General features: G+C 30.3%; 4 protein-coding genes across 8 annotated transcripts; 3 read left to right on the plus strand and 1 right to left on the minus strand.

The window, feature by feature from the left end:
• Window positions 1–125: 125 nt before the first annotated feature.
• On the minus strand, window positions 126–1,817 carry LOC128885951 (uncharacterized). Of its 2 annotated transcripts, none has more exons than XM_054140382.1 (5): window positions 1,322–1,817; window positions 1,019–1,229; window positions 808–937; window positions 504–737; window positions 126–444 (listed from the first exon to the last, which is right to left on the minus strand). In XM_054140382.1, the coding sequence occupies exons 1-5, from the start codon at window positions 1,444–1,446 to the stop codon at window positions 311–313; spliced, it is 834 nt and encodes a 277-aa protein (XP_053996357.1). In that variant the 5' UTR covers window positions 1,447–1,817; the 3' UTR covers window positions 126–310. The 2 variants fall into 2 exon arrangements, with proteins under 2 accessions (XP_053996357.1, XP_053996355.1); XM_054140380.1 differs by having other exon boundaries at window positions 1,019–1,232.
• A 3,568-nt stretch (window positions 1,818–5,385) lies between these two features.
• On the plus strand, window positions 5,386–7,615 carry LOC128885945 (pentatricopeptide repeat-containing protein 2, mitochondrial-like). Its single transcript, XM_054140357.1, has 5 exons — window positions 5,386–5,584; window positions 5,714–6,237; window positions 6,525–6,818; window positions 7,069–7,170; window positions 7,250–7,615. Exons 1-5 carry the CDS (start codon window positions 5,503–5,505, stop codon window positions 7,400–7,402), a joined length of 1,155 nt encoding a protein of 384 aa, XP_053996332.1. The 5' UTR covers window positions 5,386–5,502; the 3' UTR covers window positions 7,403–7,615.
• A 436-nt stretch (window positions 7,616–8,051) lies between these two features.
• LOC128885950 (mitochondrial nicotinamide adenine dinucleotide transporter SLC25A51) lies at window positions 8,052–10,652 on the plus strand. 2 transcript variants are annotated; one of them, XM_054140379.1, is made up of 4 exons: window positions 8,052–8,670; window positions 9,017–9,287; window positions 9,377–9,653; window positions 9,784–10,004. In XM_054140379.1, exons 2-4 carry the CDS (start codon window positions 9,141–9,143, stop codon window positions 9,801–9,803), a joined length of 444 nt encoding a protein of 147 aa, XP_053996354.1. In that variant the 5' UTR covers window positions 8,052–8,670; window positions 9,017–9,140; the 3' UTR covers window positions 9,804–10,004. The 2 variants fall into 2 exon arrangements, with proteins under 2 accessions (XP_053996354.1, XP_053996353.1); XM_054140378.1 differs by having other exon boundaries at window positions 8,054–8,670; window positions 9,377–10,652.
• Window positions 10,653–11,636: 984 nt separating this feature from the next.
• Window positions 11,637–18,050, plus strand: LOC128885943 (gamma-1-syntrophin). 3 transcript variants are annotated; one of them, XM_054140347.1, is made up of 11 exons: window positions 11,637–12,091; window positions 12,760–12,864; window positions 12,987–13,185; window positions 13,685–13,810; window positions 13,885–14,046; window positions 14,129–14,313; window positions 14,391–14,549; window positions 14,623–14,847; window positions 14,923–15,126; window positions 15,209–15,323; window positions 15,526–18,050. In XM_054140347.1, exons 1-10 carry the CDS (start codon window positions 12,029–12,031, stop codon window positions 15,314–15,316), a joined length of 1,536 nt encoding a protein of 511 aa, XP_053996322.1. In that variant the 5' UTR covers window positions 11,637–12,028; the 3' UTR covers window positions 15,317–15,323; window positions 15,526–18,050. The 3 variants fall into 3 exon arrangements, with proteins under 3 accessions (XP_053996322.1, XP_053996320.1, XP_053996323.1); XM_054140345.1 differs by having other exon boundaries at window positions 15,209–18,050; XM_054140348.1 differs by having other exon boundaries at window positions 12,990–13,185; window positions 15,209–18,050.
• Window positions 18,051–18,446: the final 396 nt, after the last annotated feature.

Raw genomic sequence — 18,446 nt, forward strand, 5'->3', positions numbered from 1 at the left:
ATATTGAAAATACGTGATTTTAAACAAACAATACTTTTGTCAGTATTACGCAAAATATAAATATGTTTTTGTATATTTTCAAATTGCGTTGATATACGTATAATAAAAATAGAAGAGAGTGGATATATACAAAAGTAAAAATTTATTAATATTTCACATCCCAATGAGTACCATCTATGTTATTACATATTGAGAATCATTTCTACGTAATTGAATTTTAACAATACTGGTAACATCGAGGCAACTTTACATTTTTTTAATTCACATAACATATGCCATTCATCGCTTCATAGTAACATCATATCTTCAGTTACTTTCTTTTCTTTTCATACTCATTGATAGCATCAATCAATTCTTTCCAAAATCGTGTAATATCTTCTTTCTTAAGACTTACTTCATGAACATTGTTTAATAAATCCATGTTTTCCTTTGCAAACGCGGCTCCTAAAAACGATAGAAATGTACTATTGCACATAAATTGTTGATAATATTACATTTGTTACCTGTTTCGAGAGGAACTATAAAAAAAAAATGTTGAATTTGCAAAGTACGTTCTACAAATAACAATGACCACTGTAAGTTCAAATAAATTTGTTCCACATTCTTAGGTGAATGTATGGAGACTGAAATTCCACCCTTTTTCTTCGTACAATCTTTACAATTCACATATCGCTTCACTTGCAAATCACTTAGTATCTTTTTTCGTACTATAATTTCCTGATTATATTGTGAAATTGCTGAAGAAAAGACATTCTATGAGACACCTTATATTTACTATGTAAATAAATTATAGAAATTATAAGATACCAGATGTAAGAAGTGAAAAATTGTTCATTCTACTGATGTTTTCCATCCATGGCTGAATCTCCAACATATAACACTTATTTACATTTATAGGATGACATACAATGTCATGAATTTCAAATTCTTTTTCTTTCTAGAATAAGGTAAAAGAATAACATACAATATATTTTTACCATATATATATATTTAATTTTACTTTACCATTTATAGATACCTCTAATTTTACTATCAACTGGAGAAGAAATTGAACAGTTGTAGTTACTAAATGAGTTGTATACTGATAAATGTTTTTGCGTAGCCATTTTTTTTCTATATCTTCAAACGTTATCCCACTAATCTTAGAGGTAATTTCACACAATAGTTGTTTATTCTGATCTAATAAATTTGTCCCCAAGTCATGCAAGGTACTTTTTTTAGAACTTGGTCTTCTATAACAATGGAAATATAATATTTCTACTGTATTTACAATTATATGATAATAAATTAAGTAAACATAAATAAAAAACGAGTATAATACATCTTCAAAGCAACAAATTGCTCATCATCTGTCTCTTGCTTTCTTAATTCTTCTGTTAAATCATTTGCTTCTTTAAGTAATTTTGCTTTTAAATTTTGTAATGCAATTAATTCTTGATCATCCATTTCTAGTCTGATATAGAGTATGTAGGCAACTCTGCAAGTTGTTGGAATATTTTATATGTTAATAGAAAAGAAATATGTATGTACATATAAAGTACAAGTATTTTCATTCATAAATTTAACAAATAATCAACAGATGTAATTTAGTTTCCATTTTGAAGAATGTAGATATGTATCTATGTATATAAATATATACATACTTAAATTATTATAATTATCTATCAACATACTAAAGGTTGTATCATATGTACAATGTGTGAAATAGAAAATAATATTTTAAAAATATTTAATAGAATGTAAAATGTTTATATTTGATTGAGAACTATGCAAATAATGACTCACACAAATAAGAATGCAAGTGCAGATGCACGTAACGGTAACTTAGTTGATAGTTACTTTTTACCGTCGGGTTAACCTCAAATATCTTTGACTGACATTTATTGCTTAGATGTTAGCGAATTTCTGAAAACCTAACAAAATCTAAATATAATTGTAACCTCGTGTAGGTACTAGTAGTCTGCATAATATATATAGATTTCCTTATAACCTTAACATCATCAAAGTTATAAAAAAATGATTCTCAGCAAATAATCATATTTATCATTTGCCTTTAGGAAAAGTTTTATTTAATGAAGGAAATTTTCATTATTTAATATAATGAAAAAATTGACGGTACAAGTATAAAAATTGTAAAACTCTTTCGAATTGTGGTACAATGGATGATGAAACTTTAAACAGGTAAATCTGTTTTTGTATATAGTGGTTTAATGACATTTTTTTTGTCTTATAGATAGTGTTAATATAGACTACTTATTTCATTAACATAAAACTAATAATTTTATGTTCAGACTTGCAGTTGAGGCTTTATTGGAAGAAGCAAAACTCGGCGCAAAAAGAGCTGAAATAATGGGTCCTAGTGGATGGATAAAACCAAAGGAATCTGTTAATAAAAGATTCCTCCATTCTACTTTGCGCAATGCAGTTCTTTCAAATAAATATCAAACTAAACGGAAAGAGAAGCAGTTACATAAGCTAGACAATAAATAAAATTAACACAATAAGAAATATAAAAATTATTGAATTATTTATAAATACGTATTTTTTGTATTCATATTGCTCTGCTCTTTAATCTGTTTAGTACTTTTCAAAAGCAACTTATGTTATTAACCTTTCAATAGCCATTTCAATTTTTGCAATTCAGATAGTTGTGTGGATTAAGTCACTTGCACCACATGGTTTAGAAGAATTTGACGATATACAATGGGACTTTACGACTGTGCGATTAATTAAATAGGCATACTTTGTTATTTAATCAGTGAATTGCATGATTTCTTATTTTTCATTAAATAGTTCTTGTATAAAATATTCTACAAGTACATACATTGTTTAATAAACACCTTAGTAGTGTTACAGCTTTTCATCACAAGTATTTATTGATAATGGTAGTCCAGTTGCAATCTGTAATGTATATGATATATTGCACAATTTTCTTTAGTAATATATGATTCTACCATTCAAAAATGTTGTTTGCTCAAAATCATTATGAGTTTATATAGACGAATAACTCATGTCCCTTTGAGTATGTAAAATATTTCATTCCTGAAATTACAAAATTAATTAATATTAGTTTTAAAAAATTACGTACTAAATATCACGAACTCGGAAAAAGTATATCTATTAACTTATTGTATATTTCGTTTAGTAAAATTCACTTTAGATTTATAGTATTTATCAAATACAAGTAATTGATAAAATAAATATTTTCAAGATTAGAAAGTAGATATTAGCAAATATTAAAAACCGTGATCAGTGTACAATTTGGAAAATTGTAATTAAAAAATAAACATATATACTATAATGTAGTAGAAATAAATAAAGATTTAATAAAATAAATGGTTTTTCGAAAGGGGCTTTAGGATATTCTTTTTTAATAATACATTAATGATGTGCAATACAGGGTGTCCCAAAAGTTGGGGAGGAGCCGGAAATGGGGGGTAGCTGAGACAATTCTGAACAACAATTTCCTTTGCAAAAATGTCGGATGGGGCTTCGTTAAGGAGATATTAACCGAAAACCCCGACCAATCAGAGCGCGCGTAGACCGTTCGAGCGGCCGCGGTAGCGAAGGCTACACACTGGCGGCCGCGCTTGTACGCGAACAAGTGACTCGACGTGCATCGAAGGACATTGACGCGGCCGCCTAGCACGTAGCCTTCGCTACAGCGGCCGCTCCAACGGTCTACGCGCGCTCTGATTGGTCGGGGTTTTCTCTTAATATCTCCTTAACGAAGCCCCATCCGACATTTTTGCAAAGGAAATTGTTGTTCAGAATTGTCTCAGCTACCCCCCATTTCCGGCTCCTCCCCAACTTTTGGGACACCCTGTATATCCGATTCCTTTATTTTAAATAAACATGTGATTACAATTGATTGTTGATAGATAGAGTATTTTCTTCCCTCAATTGCGACAATTTTGTTTAATGACTTATTCACCTAACATAATATGAACCTCATTACTGAAAATTATTTTAATCTATATCTTAGAAGCATACAACCACAAATCTTTATGTAATATTCTCCATAGGTTGATTCAAGTCATACCTAATTCCTGAGAATGCTATGGAACTTATGTTAATTGTCATTTTCAACACTTTTATATATAATAACAATGTTTTCAGTAAAGCATGCAAATTTTAGTCTTTAATAATTGCTCAGTGCAAATAAACTGAATTTTTTAAAACTTCAATATATGATTCCTGTAACAGCAATGGCATTGTAGTATTCGTATATGCGTCAAATTAACATTAATTACTGTACACATAAAAGAGTTATAACACTTATAACCTAAACTTGTTAGTTTTATTAACATACACTATGCAAGAAATTTTTGTAAAATTCGATAACTGAAATGAATATGTAAGTATCTAGGAAGAATAAAATCGTTTTAATCGTACAAATTATTACGTTATTTATGAAAGAATCACGCGTTCAGAAGTGAAATTGATCGGCGTTACTTTAGTCACGAATTTTCATCAATAAGATTGTTGGTATGTTTCCTTGGTAACGCGAGCTCAACGAATATGGATATGAAAATGAATCCATACAAACAATCAGTACTGGCTACATAATTTGCGAGACCCAGTGCACAAAGATATGCGAGGACTTGTTCAAAAAGCAGTAAACAAGTGGCGTTAATGGTAGATTAGTACATGAAGCTTGTTCAATAAAAAATATTGTAATGTTTCTGAAACATAACAGTAATAGTGGTATACATAAACTTACAAAATGAAAAAAAGTAGAAATACAGAATGAGTGTATCATTTTTTATAGTACAGTAAATAGTAATTTCTCGTTAATGTAATATTTTGATTTTTCTGTTTCGTCTTTCTTCAAAATTATTTATTAGGTCATCAAAGTTTATAATTTTGGTAACTTCATTGTAATTGTGTTGAAATATACACTGGAACCTCTCACCATAGACAACTTAGATAACAAGAAAAATCACGATTTAGTGAATTTCATAAAACTGTAAAGTACTGCACCTCAAGGCGTCGCTAATAACCAAGTAGTTGTTGCAACGTTAAACTCATATATAAAAAATTAAAAAAAAAAAAAACTTTTCTGTGTGCAGTGACCTGTGTGCAGCGATGCACATGTCCACTAAGTCGACTCGGAAAACCATTCCCGAGATTTTTCCCGTTCTACAACCACGTCTATACTGTTATACCGACAGTTTACTGTAAAGCGTTTCAAATGCATTTTCATGAAAATTCTTGAATAACTTATGAATTTCAGTTGAAATTTTATATGAATAAATTCAATAGTATTGGGCTACTATATAATTTTATCTATATAACTATATACTCAAAGTACTATATTCTAAGTACTGTTCTATGGAAAATCGGAAATCACGTGGTTTGGTTCAATCCTACCGTTTCCGTCGAAACGAGGGGTTCGTTCTTTTCTAAAGGCATTGGAGGAACGAGCGGCTCGTTGTTTCATTATTACAATTGTTCAAGGATAATTTATACAGAATATAACATTCATTTACTCGTAAAATCATGGCAATCAACATCAGAGGACTTTGTAGATTAAATTTAGGTCTGACACATAATATATTCTGCAAAACTCCTCTTACCAATGGTACGTAATCTTCCTAACCTGTAAGTTAAAGTTAAACATTGAATTGATGAAATAGAAAATCATGATATTATGGAAGAAAATTCTTTAATTTCACTACAACATAACATAATTAATCGTTTCTTTTAATAGGAGTCCGATTTATGTATTCGGAGAAGTATTTAGGTGTACCTACATACGAAAACACAAGATTTACTTTCCGTAATCAATTTGTAACGATAGAAGAAACTTTTCGCTCTAAAATGTTAGAGGTTTGTAAAGCAGAAGACGGTGTGGTTTTCGTAGAAGACGTGAAAGCTATGCTACATTTAGCACAAAACAATGACGACGATATAAAATTAGTAACCCAACTAATAGAGAAATATGTCAATTGTATTAAAGATCAGAAATTTGGTTCATATGTTTTTGGGCCAGTAGTAATGAGAATGTTTTATTATTTAAACAAACCAGAGGCTGCGTTGTCTCTATTTCAGAATCCTTTGTTAGATGAGTTTTTCCAACAGAAAACATCGGTTCAAATCTTATTCTCTTTGTTATATAAACACGATAAGTTCGATGAAATTGTAGCATTGTACGAATACTTGATGAGTAGTGAAAAACGGTCGTCTCTTGTACGCTTCTGTACACTTGTAGTGATGGCTGCGTGTTATAAACAGGTACGAAGTTTATTACCTATATATATGTACTTCTCAAAACTTCCACGGACCCCTTTGACGAAAGAAAACTTATGGTATAGCAAAATTAAATTACTAATTTCCAAATATATATTTCAGTTTTTAATTTAAATTTATTTATTTCTGCTATATTATGTATCTTACATCCATTAACATTTTTATAGGTTTTCAGAGGTCCGGGGATCACAATTTTGAGAAATGCTAGCTTAAGTAATTCCATCTCCATAAATTAACATCTTAATTATGTTTATATGTGATTACTTTACTAGAATAATCCAGAATCATTCAATTTCGCCGTAAAATGTTGGGAGCAACAGCAGGAAAGATGTTTGTTTTTTGCTAGAAGCCTAGAAATATTGGCAGCTTTAGCAATACGTCAAAATCAACCTCAAATGGCATTGGAATTATTGAGTAGTCTTCACAGACAACAGTATATCACTATCAGATGTCTAAAAATCTTAGCATATTCACAGTGGCAGAAATATATATATATAATTCCACTCTTGAAAAGTACATTGGATGTTGATGATTCTATGCAGAAACAAACGTATTTTGCTGACGTGGTATGTAAAATTACTTAATGCTTATTCTGTATAATAACACATTTTTTTCTTTTCATTTGTAAATTAATGTTTTCTACTTCCACCTCTTGATATTATTGAAACATACATTGAGGTGCTATTTTAACTTTTCTTATAATTATAATTGAGTTTCAATGTATTAAACAAAGTTCAAATATGAAGAATGGAAGTATTGAATAAGAATTTAATTTTGAAAAACCTGAATAATATTCTTTTTTTTTTCATATATTAGATTTATCAACTTGAAGAAAATTTAAAAACCGAAAGTGGTGATTGGTCAGAATTGTTAGATTTAATAGAAAATATTAAAAAACACGACGCTCTCACAACTCATGTAAGTTATTTTAAAAATTATTTAAAAATTGATAACTAAACCATTTGATTAATATGTTATTTTCTAATCTTTTTTACAGACAACTTTAGAAGAACACTTATTGAAGCCTGTCGTTAGTGATCAAAAGTATTTACAAAATAGAGACGGGTTCCGACAAGATCGAGAGAAACCAATGAACCGAAATTTTGGAGATAGAAATAGGATGAGACTAAATTCTAGAAATCAAATGTAATGCATTTTTTAATAACTATGTTAGCTGTTAATGAATATTAAAATTCTTAGTAATATTAAATTACAACTTATTGACTGATTCTACAGACACTTTATATTATATCGCGGAAAAGATGTAGATTAGTATATCATAAAAAATACTATTGTATCTTGTATTGTATGCTAATTGTCAAACAAATAATACTTGTACAAGCATTTGTTATTTTTCCCTCTATTAGTTTTTGTTATACTTCTTCAATTTTAAACATTTTCTAAAATTTTTTGCTTAATGAAAGCTAGGCTTTAAGAAGTTGAATGGTGTCGACTATTTGTTATATGAAGTTTTGGAAATAACAAAAATTAGAAAAAAAGAATGAACCTGAAATGTAGGCCTGTTTTAATTCCTTTTCGTTTTTAATAAAACGTTTTTCATGTTTACGAATATTTATTATTGTTTAATTGGTCAGAACTAATGAGAAAGCTGAAGTGTTTGTATTATTTTGGTATTGAATTAAACGACTAATGTTCAACAATAGTCATTATTGCACCTGTAATTAATAATGCAGCAGTAGCCGCTGGTTTCAATGCGTTTGTAAAGAAATCTTGTTTCAATGGAAACCTGAGATTTCCGGCGCCGGTGTGATAAGACGCGGTGAGTGTTTCACGACTAATTAGAATTAGATAACTATCTTTTACCTACTGCTGTTTGATCGTTACTAATCGCCGTTATTATTCTCTATTATTGCTTTTATCTTGCATTGATAGAATTTAAATAATAAAATCAATCGATATTGCAAGATAAATTCGATTGCATATATTTTTCTTCTCGATATCAATGTATCATATTTCTTTTGCGTCTTAGATAATTTATATTCTGATGTATCAAAAATAACGAACGAGTCAATTCGTATTATTTTATCGTCTATATTTTCGAGTCTAAATAGTAATCAAAAATGCCACGCTACATCGCAAATATACGTTAGATCATAGTTCTTTTCTAACAATAACTGAAAATACAGAAAATCGGTTGATTTGTTCTTTTTGAAAGTAGCACGAGGTTTGATTGGTTTACACATATTATCATTCTAATTGGACACCTTTGTCACCTGGCCTTGCAGAAAGTGCTTTAAAATCTTGACGTTACAACGAAATGTGAGTAATTGGAACCGCTTATTCCAATATTCGGCGAAGAAATGTGGAAGTTTGGTGAATTGTGGCATACGACATATTGAATATACCATGCACGCATGTAAACGGAGAATATGGGTTGAATAATAAATTGCACAAGATGTGAGTTGAATGCTTGTAAAATTGTAATATCTTTACGTCTGTTCCGAATTTATTATACGAAACTTACATAATGCAACCAGTGATAACATGTTTTATATATCGAGCTTCATTTATTCCCTAACTGTTACGCATATGCAACAATTTGTAGTTATCTTAAAAATGCTTATGAATAATGTATACGAATAAATATATTTTATTATTAACATACTAAACATAATTAATTGTTTTTTTTTGCATAATTTACTTATTTAATTATAATTTTCGTCTTTAAATGATTATCATTTGGCGTACATATCTATGCAATTTGTAACAAATGTAATCCATCATATTATTTTAATTGTTACAGGTAAATGAATTATTCGATCCTAACAATTTGGAAAGAATGATGATACATAAAGAAGATAAACATATATGATTGGCTGTTCTAAATTGTAGTAGTCTATAAATAAATTATTCTATAAAATATTAATATGAGTAACGTTACTTCACAAAACGTTTCAATAGGATCATTGTTAGCGCTTAAGAAAAATGATTTTAAAGAATTTGTTTGTGGTTGGGGGGCTGCTGTCATTAACGTCTCTGTTACCTTTCCTATTAACAAAATTATATTTAGACAGGTATGTAAAAACAACTATTATATTATACCTTATGCGATACATTTATATGCACGTATTGAAATGATCAATTCTTTGCAATTATTATATAGATTTTGGAAGGAGTACCAGCTAATACTGCGTTGCAACAAATATCTAAAGAAGGTGTACGGTTATTGTATCGTGGAATTTTACCACCCCTTTGCCAAAAAACATTGTCGCTTAGTATAATGTTCAGTATGTATGAAGGATGCAAAGATCGTTTGTACATGTTAACGAACAATGATATATTAGTTAGAGTATTAGCAGCTCATTTTGCTGGCACTGCTGAGGCTATACTTACACCGCTTGAAAGAGTACAAACATTGTTGCAAGATTGGCGGTATCATGGTAAATTGAAGAACACTTCTCATGCATTTAAATATTTATTAAAAAATTATGGTATATCGGAATGTTATCGTGGTTTAGTTCCAATTGTATGTAGGAATGGTAGCTCTAATCTCATGTTCTTTGTTTTAAGAGAACAATCGAAACGGTTAATGGGCGAACATGATTCGTTATTAACGAGTTTCATTAATGGTGCTTTAATAGGTGGCTTCACAAGTACTGTATTTTATCCGATGAATGTAGTAAAAATTCATATGCAGTCGAAAATAGGCGGTAATTTTGAGAAGTTTCTGACTGTCACTCGTGAAATATATATTACAAGAAACAGAAATATAATGGCATTTTATAAAGGTGTACACTTGAATTACATGAGGTCGTTTATTAGTTGGGGTGTGATAAACACATCTTATGACTTCTTAAAAGGAATCCTATTTCGATAATAACAAACAATAGAAATATTTATATAAAAAAATATTAGTTATTCTAATTAAAACTATTAATCGCACACTTTTCTCGCAATTAATAATTAGCATGAAGATCTATACAGTATTCAGGGTACTATAGAAAAATATTAATTTCTTTACTCGTTTTTGTAACCGAATAATTTTGCAATAAGAAAAAAATGAAATTTATAACTTATGATTCTTGCAAATATTGTAAAAAATATTATAAAGTATTATTTTTTTAATAAGAATAAATAAATGTAAATGATGATAATTGAAATTTGTAAGTACATTACATTAGACTGTAAAGAAAATGATTTCTTATTTATTTAAAAAGCGAATGAAATAGTTCCATTTAGTTTCACTATGCATTTATCATATATATAAGATCATTCGAATAATAGTCAATATAGAACAATAAAATGATTTCTTTGTGATTAGAAATATTGTACTTGATAACTTTTGGGACAGATGAATATGGAATATTTTTTATTGTGCCAAAATTATATACCACTAACAATGTACAAAATATTATAACACAGGATATAACTTTATAAAATCATGTATCATTAACAAATTTAAGTTATTACATTTTTTGTATGTTGACAAGAGTTCACGAATTCTCGGAAAACAAGAAATATATAGTGAAATAAAAATACTACTTCTCGTGATATTTTTGTTTTCATTTCAATCAAAGATATCGTAACAATATTCGAGACAATAAAAGACGCATGTCCTATTAGAATTGAGATTTGAAAACAGAGAAATTTCGCCACTAGAGACGTACTCTGCGAAATAATCATCGGTGAGCCCTGTGTCGTGTAAATCGATGCACCTCGGCCGCGGGCTTTTAGCTACTTTTAGCCCACCACAATTTTTCTGCGTTCCGGTTTAGAGACTTTTCGCTTCGTCGAAACCACAGATCTGAAGGGGGATGCATACCGTGTTTCAGGGTCTCAGCCGTCACAGCCGTCTCAGGGCTTGTGAGACTGATTGTAAGACAGATGCAATGGAAGGGAAGTTAACTTTCGACAGTCCCCTGGCCATCTTACCTAGGTCAACTCGGACCAACTAAAGACGCTGTCTATGATTATTTGCGTATAGAATAGGTTCACTCAGCTAATCTGTATATCATTTTTTCAATAGTAAACATTAGCGATAAATGTAATACTAAAAGAATCAACAACCATGTTAAAGTGTACAGACGTATACAGACTTTCATAAAGTCATGGAATTCCTGTTCCATGGAGTTCTATTGTCATAATGAATCCCAATTAGTAATGATGTATCCCCTAAATCAACCCCATAGAATTGTTCAACCATTATATTGAACTGTTATTAACACAATACATTCTTTTTAGAATTGTATTTGAAGACACGTGGCTTCAATTTTGCCGCATTTGGCGCAGATGGCACCTCCAGTTGACCAAAGTATGATGGTCAAAGGTCACCCCAGAAAGCTTTCCTGCCCCCCCCCCCCGTGATTTAAGCATCGCTCCCCTCGCCAATACTATGTATGTACATAGTACTGGTTACTGGTTACTGGTTACTGGCAGTTACTGGTTACATGTACTGCTCAGTTCAGCTCGGTTCTTCAGGTCCATTCAGGTCCGTGGTCGGAACGTCTCGAAACGTTACGATGCACGGTCCCAAGAATCGTACCATTGAATGAACGTGTTTCGTTGTGAAATATTGCGTGTCGCCACTTATATTCCGGCGTGAGTCGGTGCATCCTTTTTTTCTTTTTATTTGAAAAAGACTCGTGAATATGATCTTGCAGTTTGCACTTCCCTCGCTCGAGTGGCCACAGTCGGGTCGTACGGTCTGCTAGAAACTAACATGCTCGTGATATTAAAGATCCTCGAAATTCTGTCAAATCTAAATCTTTGGCAGTACGGGAAGCTACTCGTGCGGGCTATTTAATCAGGTTGAATAATGAGAATCAACGCAACGAAAATGAGCACTCCGATCGAGGAGAAGATTGATCAGAAGCTGAAGGTGAGAAACTCAGAATTTTTATACGTTTTCTTTCTCTCGTTACTTTTTTTGTCATTCGCTGTGAATATCCTGAAATTTGAATGTTCTCGACGGAAGAATAAACACATGATTTTACACTACGATCGCGCGTTTACAATTTTGAAAGCTACCTCGTCAACAGAATAAAATGAATGGGAAAATGTTATGTCACAGAAAATTGTACTTTTCGTGCAAGGAATACTTGGACCGCGAGTAATAAAAATCTAATATTATCGGGTGTTCTTGTATTATTCTGGAGACGATTTAATTTTACTATGCGGTCGCTTAAGCGTCAGAATACATTAGAAAATCGATCTTATTCGATTGAGAATAAGATAAAATTTAGTTCAATGTTGACTGGATTCTAACAGTGTATCTTTGTATTTGAGTGTATATATGCACAGACATTGAAGCAATGCAGTTAATTAATCAATATACAGAGACTTTTTTTACATTAATGGAATTCGTAATTTACTGTGTATTCATTTAGATTTTCAATTATTTTTATGGAATGTTTCTTCTCTTTTATTAAGTGTTTGTATACAATTTTTAATTTGTAGTTTAAAGGAGAGTGATTACATAATACTGAAGATAGAGACTAAATTGAAGTAAAAGATATTTTAATTTTTATCATTGTCATTTTCAAAAAGGTGAGGACTGGGATGGTAAGCGTTAGTGATGGAAAAAGTAAACCCATACCAATGCGTTTGCAATTATCTATGGAAGTATTGAAACTTCAAAGAGAAGACTTAGAGGTAAAGTTTACTGTAACCATCATTTTCATTCTAGTTCAATGAATCCATTAATTATTTTACATTATTAAGGACATACAGTTATACATTATACAGATAATAAACAAAATAACACTGATTTTCAGCAGGCAGCGAATCACAATAAGCCACCATTGGATGCCAAAGAGCGAATGGTGCAAATTACTAGACAAAAGGTTGGAGGATTAGGATTGAGTATAAAAGGCGGAGCAGAACATAAACTTCCTGTGCTTATATCTAGAATATATAAAGGCCAAGCTGCTGATCAATGTGGCCAACTATTTGTAGGGGATGCAATTATTAAAGGTAAATATACTATGCTTAGAAAACAAGCTGTTAGAAATTGGTAATTTTACTATTGGTAATTTTTATGAAAAAATTAATATTTTATTTAATTTGAAAATTCTAATATTATGTTAACTGTAAGATGTTTTTATACGTTCCATATTCTTATATTCCAAAAATGTCCTAGTTCTTCTGTAGCCGGACTAGAATACCTCCCCTAAAACTCTGTTCTCAATTCTGTAATAGTTGAACTACTACTTTCTATGCAACCTGCATTGAATGCTTATTCTATTTATGTCACACCTGTCAATATTGGTTTCTTCTTTTGAAACAAAGTTTCTATGTTATCTATCCATCTGTACTGCAAACTGAATCCTGCATTTAAGCTACAAATGAAACTATATTAAATTATGTTTTGCCTACAAATTAAATGCGTTTTTGGTAATATAATTAGTTAATTTATGGTTTTTCTTAAGCATATGGTTTGTTTGTTTTTAAAAAATATACAATGTTTTTGTAGTGAACGGAGAATACATAACTGCATGTAACCATGATGATGCTGTAAACATCTTAAGGAATGCTGGTGACATAGTTGTTTTAACAGTCAAACATTATCGAGCAGCTAAACCATTTCTACAAAAAAATGGTAAACCCGACTTTACGCACATATACGGTTACATATTGTAATTCTTTATAATACTTATTTGGTATTGCTTTTAGAAAAAGAGGAAAAATTGGATAATGTTGCGAATGGCGGTTCAGACGACGAATGGTTATCGTCTAATAGACAAGGGGGTAGTCCTAGATGCGGTCACAGTCGACAAAGCTCGAACGCATCCGTCGTTTCGATACAGTGCAAAAAATGGGTGGATGTTATAACAGGTTACAACATTTTTTTTTTAATCTTTTACTTTTATGTAATTATTTCAAACGTACAATAATGAATGATATTGTATCGTTACAGTTCCGCTAATGATGGCATACGTAACAAGATACATCTTTGGAACGGACAAATTAAGAAGAAATGCGTTCGAAGTAAGAGGGTTGAATGGTGCGCGTACTGGCGTTATACATTGCGATGATAGTGCCATTCTGAGTCAATGGTTAAAGTATATTACTGATAATATCACGGGCTTAACACATCTGCAGGTAAAGAAACTTATTTATTTTTGTATTAATTTAATACTTGTAATGTAGCAAATAAAGTGATTCATACTTATTTTCAGATGAAATTGTACAACCGCAATTTCGGAGTGGGTGAACGTATCGAGTACATGGGTTGGGTAAACGAAGCAGTAAGCAATAGTAATCAACCATGGCAAAGTTACAGGCCAAGATTTTTAGCTCTAAAAGGGCCTGATTTGTTGTTATTCGAAACACCTCCTGTAAGTATTAATCGATATATTTGTATGTTATACGCTCGAGATATTTGAATATTGACGAATATTTACTTTACAGTGCAATATAGGAGATTGGTCGCGATGCGCATTGACTTTCAAAGTGTATCAAACTATGTTCCGCGTGATGCGAGAATCCGAAAATGTAGACGAGAGACAACATTGTTTTCTAGCACAAAGTCCAGGTAAACCTCCACGATATCTCAGCGTTGAAACAAGACAAGAACTCTTAAGAGTCGAGGCAGCATGGCATACTGCGGTTTGTTCAGCTGTTACACATTTAAAAGTTGGTACTATACTTCTACTTTATGTATTAAATGTTACTTTTAAAACCTTCATGATTCATACACTTTTATCGCAGAGTAAAACATTTCCTGTCACTTTTAACGGAAGAAGTGCTGGATTAACATTAGAATGGACTCAAGGGTTCACACTTTCTTACGAAGATATCGGAGAGATCGTGTGGCGTTATAAATTCTCTCAATTGAGAGGATCCAGCGACGATGGAAAGAGCAGACTGAAGTTACACTTTCAAGAACCTGACAGCATCGCAATCGAGACAAAGGTATTTTACATTGATAAAAGTGAATAAAATAAATACAATTTATTTATTGTATTTAATATTTTACTTTTTTTTTTATTTGTAGGAATTGGAATGTTCTCAGCTACAGAATCTACTGTTCTGTATGCATGCATTTTTGACTGCAAAAGTTGCCGCAGTTGATCCAACCTTTTTAAAATCAACAACTCCATAAGATTAAAGTAAGTAATATTGCCAATAAATAAGAAAATGAATCACTGTTCAACATTCATATATTTACATAGGCGTACAGAAATACTTATGGTTATTGAATTAAAACAAAGTTCATGTCAAATACTAGTCAATTTCCAAGAAGGAATGTCTTTATAAGTTCTGAGAGATTATATAAATTTTTTACTTTAATGCTTCCAATTTATTTACAAGGAATATCGATCGATTATTATGTAGTTGGTAATGCTAATTGCTAGAAGTCATTTTATTTATATATACTGTTATGTACCTTGCTATTGATTAAGCACTGCTATTTATTTTTTTACACTGAATAAATTAGACGTTTTTAGAACATTTATATTTCAATGCAAGATTTCAAGCTGACTATAAAACATAAACGCAACTGCTTTAATTTTAAAAGCATTGTTTTATATAATATTTGTTTTTATATGAAAAAATAATTATTTGCATTTATTATGTAAAAAAAAAAAAACAAACGTTATGTCAAAAATTTAAAAATTCTTAATGCGCTCGTTCATGATTTTTAAGTTCCAACGATAAGGCAATATTCTTTAAGCACTGATTCACACATTCATGTGTTGAGTTACCTTTCGCGTATATGTGGTGCCTTAAAAACCATGAACAAGGTGTAATTAATAATAAGTTAAAAAGAGTCATCGAAGTTGTATAGTCCTTTAGAACAGCAAGTTTTATGCATCTAATGCCAACAAATGTACGATTTACGAGGAAACTTTATCTTGTGTTAGATACAGAAATATGAGATTATATTAGTCTAACGTTAATTTTAAATCAGTATTAATTAATTGAAACAAAATCGTGGTGTAACAACCTAATAGCAATAAGTAGTAACATTAGACCATGGTGGCCATCTATGAGAAAATTTATTTATTAATATATAAATAATGAGAGCTAGATCACAGGGAGCAAACATATGAATCATTGGGGCTTGTTATTAGACAAGCTTTATAAATAATTGAATTGTCAATCTTTTTAATGAAATTTAGCAGTGCATTTTAAAAGAAATTCCTGTTTATATTTATAACAATAAGTTAGAAACAGATTCTAAATTATACATTCTAAGATTCACTTACATATTCCAATTGTTTTTTAGTACAAAAGAATTCTAATGTACAAAAGTCCGTTGTATTGTGTTATGGAAATTTATTCTTCTCTATGTCTCTATCATCTTTAAAAGTTCAAACGTTACTAATTACACAAAGTAACTTTCAGAACAAATATCACACTCTGTGCAATTAACCTATCAATTTATAATTCTATTTAGAGCAATAAATGTACATTGAATCAAGAAACAAAACAAATGCCGTTTAGTACACAAACTGCACTTTGTATTAATCACAATACACGATTTCTATCGTTAGGATATTGTAAGAATTTTATCATAACCATCAGAGAAAGTAATAAAACTGTACATGTTTACAGTTGCATAGATCGATACACTTTATTCGTTGATCAATAATTTAACATTGTGAGCCCGTAATTTATTGCGACAAAATGTATTATTTGTATGCATTATGTGAAAATAGTTTTTAATGATAAGGAGATTCTCAGAGGTTTAATTTTCATTGCACATTTTAAGGGTCTCCAGTTACTCGTAGAAAGTGCCTAAACAAATATATATAATACAATAGGAATTATGAAAACAAATTTGTTTTCATGTATAATGTAATTAATTTCAACCGTTTTATTCTCTTAGTCTAAAGTATAAGGCTGTTACCATGGTCAGAATTTTGAATACTATTGTAATTTAATTATCACCGAAAGGCACTCTAGGAAATAAACATCGCTTTATTGTACTACAATATTTTATAGTATTCTGTGTAATATAATGTGTTTTTATGTTCTTTGTTCAGAACATTATCACATACGTATAGTAACACCGAATGATAATGCAGTTAGAAGTTAAGCGAAACTCATTACTGAATTTAATTACAGATGCATTGCGGTGAGTTTTTATAAAGTTTAATGCTGTTAGCAAAAGGTAAAATAGTTCAGAATGCAAATACAGGGAGAAAATACTGTTTGTAGACATATCCACTTGTTAGATTTGCAATTCATAAAAGTGTAATATCCGAGAACGTATAAGTAATTCCAATACAAGCTAATATATCCAGAAAGCAATTGTAACTGTGTGTTATATTTATTAAGTACAAGATACGTTACGATATTCTGTAACGACATTGCTGTTTTCTATTATACATGTACATCGCATGCATTCTATAGTTAAATTTAGATTACAATAAAGAACTGCACAATTACATTGTATAGATAAAATAAGCAAGAGAACGTGAAACTGATCTGCAAAAGTTCAATATAACGCTATGCATAGGTATTTCGTTGACATTTATCGTTTATTTCAAGACTAATTTGTAACATACAATATTTAAATTTATCCTAAGTTACACGACAGTGTCAATGTACATAAGAAAACACGGCCATACATTTTCTAAATATTAAGCTTTAAGTTTGAGACAACTGTTATTCTAAAATCCCACTTCTTCCTAATTCTCGTCAAATACAAGGAAAATTTGTTTCGTAACGATGTTAAATCAATGTGGGATTAAAGAATTACTGACTGCTAAAAGTAAAAGAAATCACGAAACATTCTTATCTTATATTTTAAAATATAGTTTATGTGTTATAATGTCTATCCTCCCATTGACAATATGTTTTAAAATATATTATTGTTAGAAGTTAAAGCATCAAATTTACAATATTTTTTAAAATTCCTACTTCCCCTATAAACATAATCTATCAACGATTTACGTTGTTATTTCTGCGTCTGTTAATATTCGAATAATACGATTGAAAAATGAAATCTTTTTTTCATATTTGTATGATAGAAAAAATAATTGAATACGTAATTATGCATCTTGCAAAACTAACAAAATCAAATCACGCCTAGTTACTTTATGAATCGTAAATTAACAAAATATTGATTTTGAGGTTATGTTCTAACGCTCTATATACAAATTATTCGTGCTCTATAGTTTTTTGAAAAATTTCAAATTTAGACATTGTTGATAATGAAACCCTAAGGTTAAAAACAAGCATTAATGTTTATTAACATATGCCTGATTTTCATGTTGCATTTT

Source organism: Hylaeus anthracinus, unplaced genomic scaffold (genome assembly GCF_026225885.1).
Source record: "Hylaeus anthracinus isolate JK02 unplaced genomic scaffold, UHH_iyHylAnth1.0_haploid 11982, whole genome shotgun sequence".
NCBI lineage: Eukaryota > Metazoa > Arthropoda > Insecta > Hymenoptera > Colletidae > Hylaeus > Hylaeus anthracinus.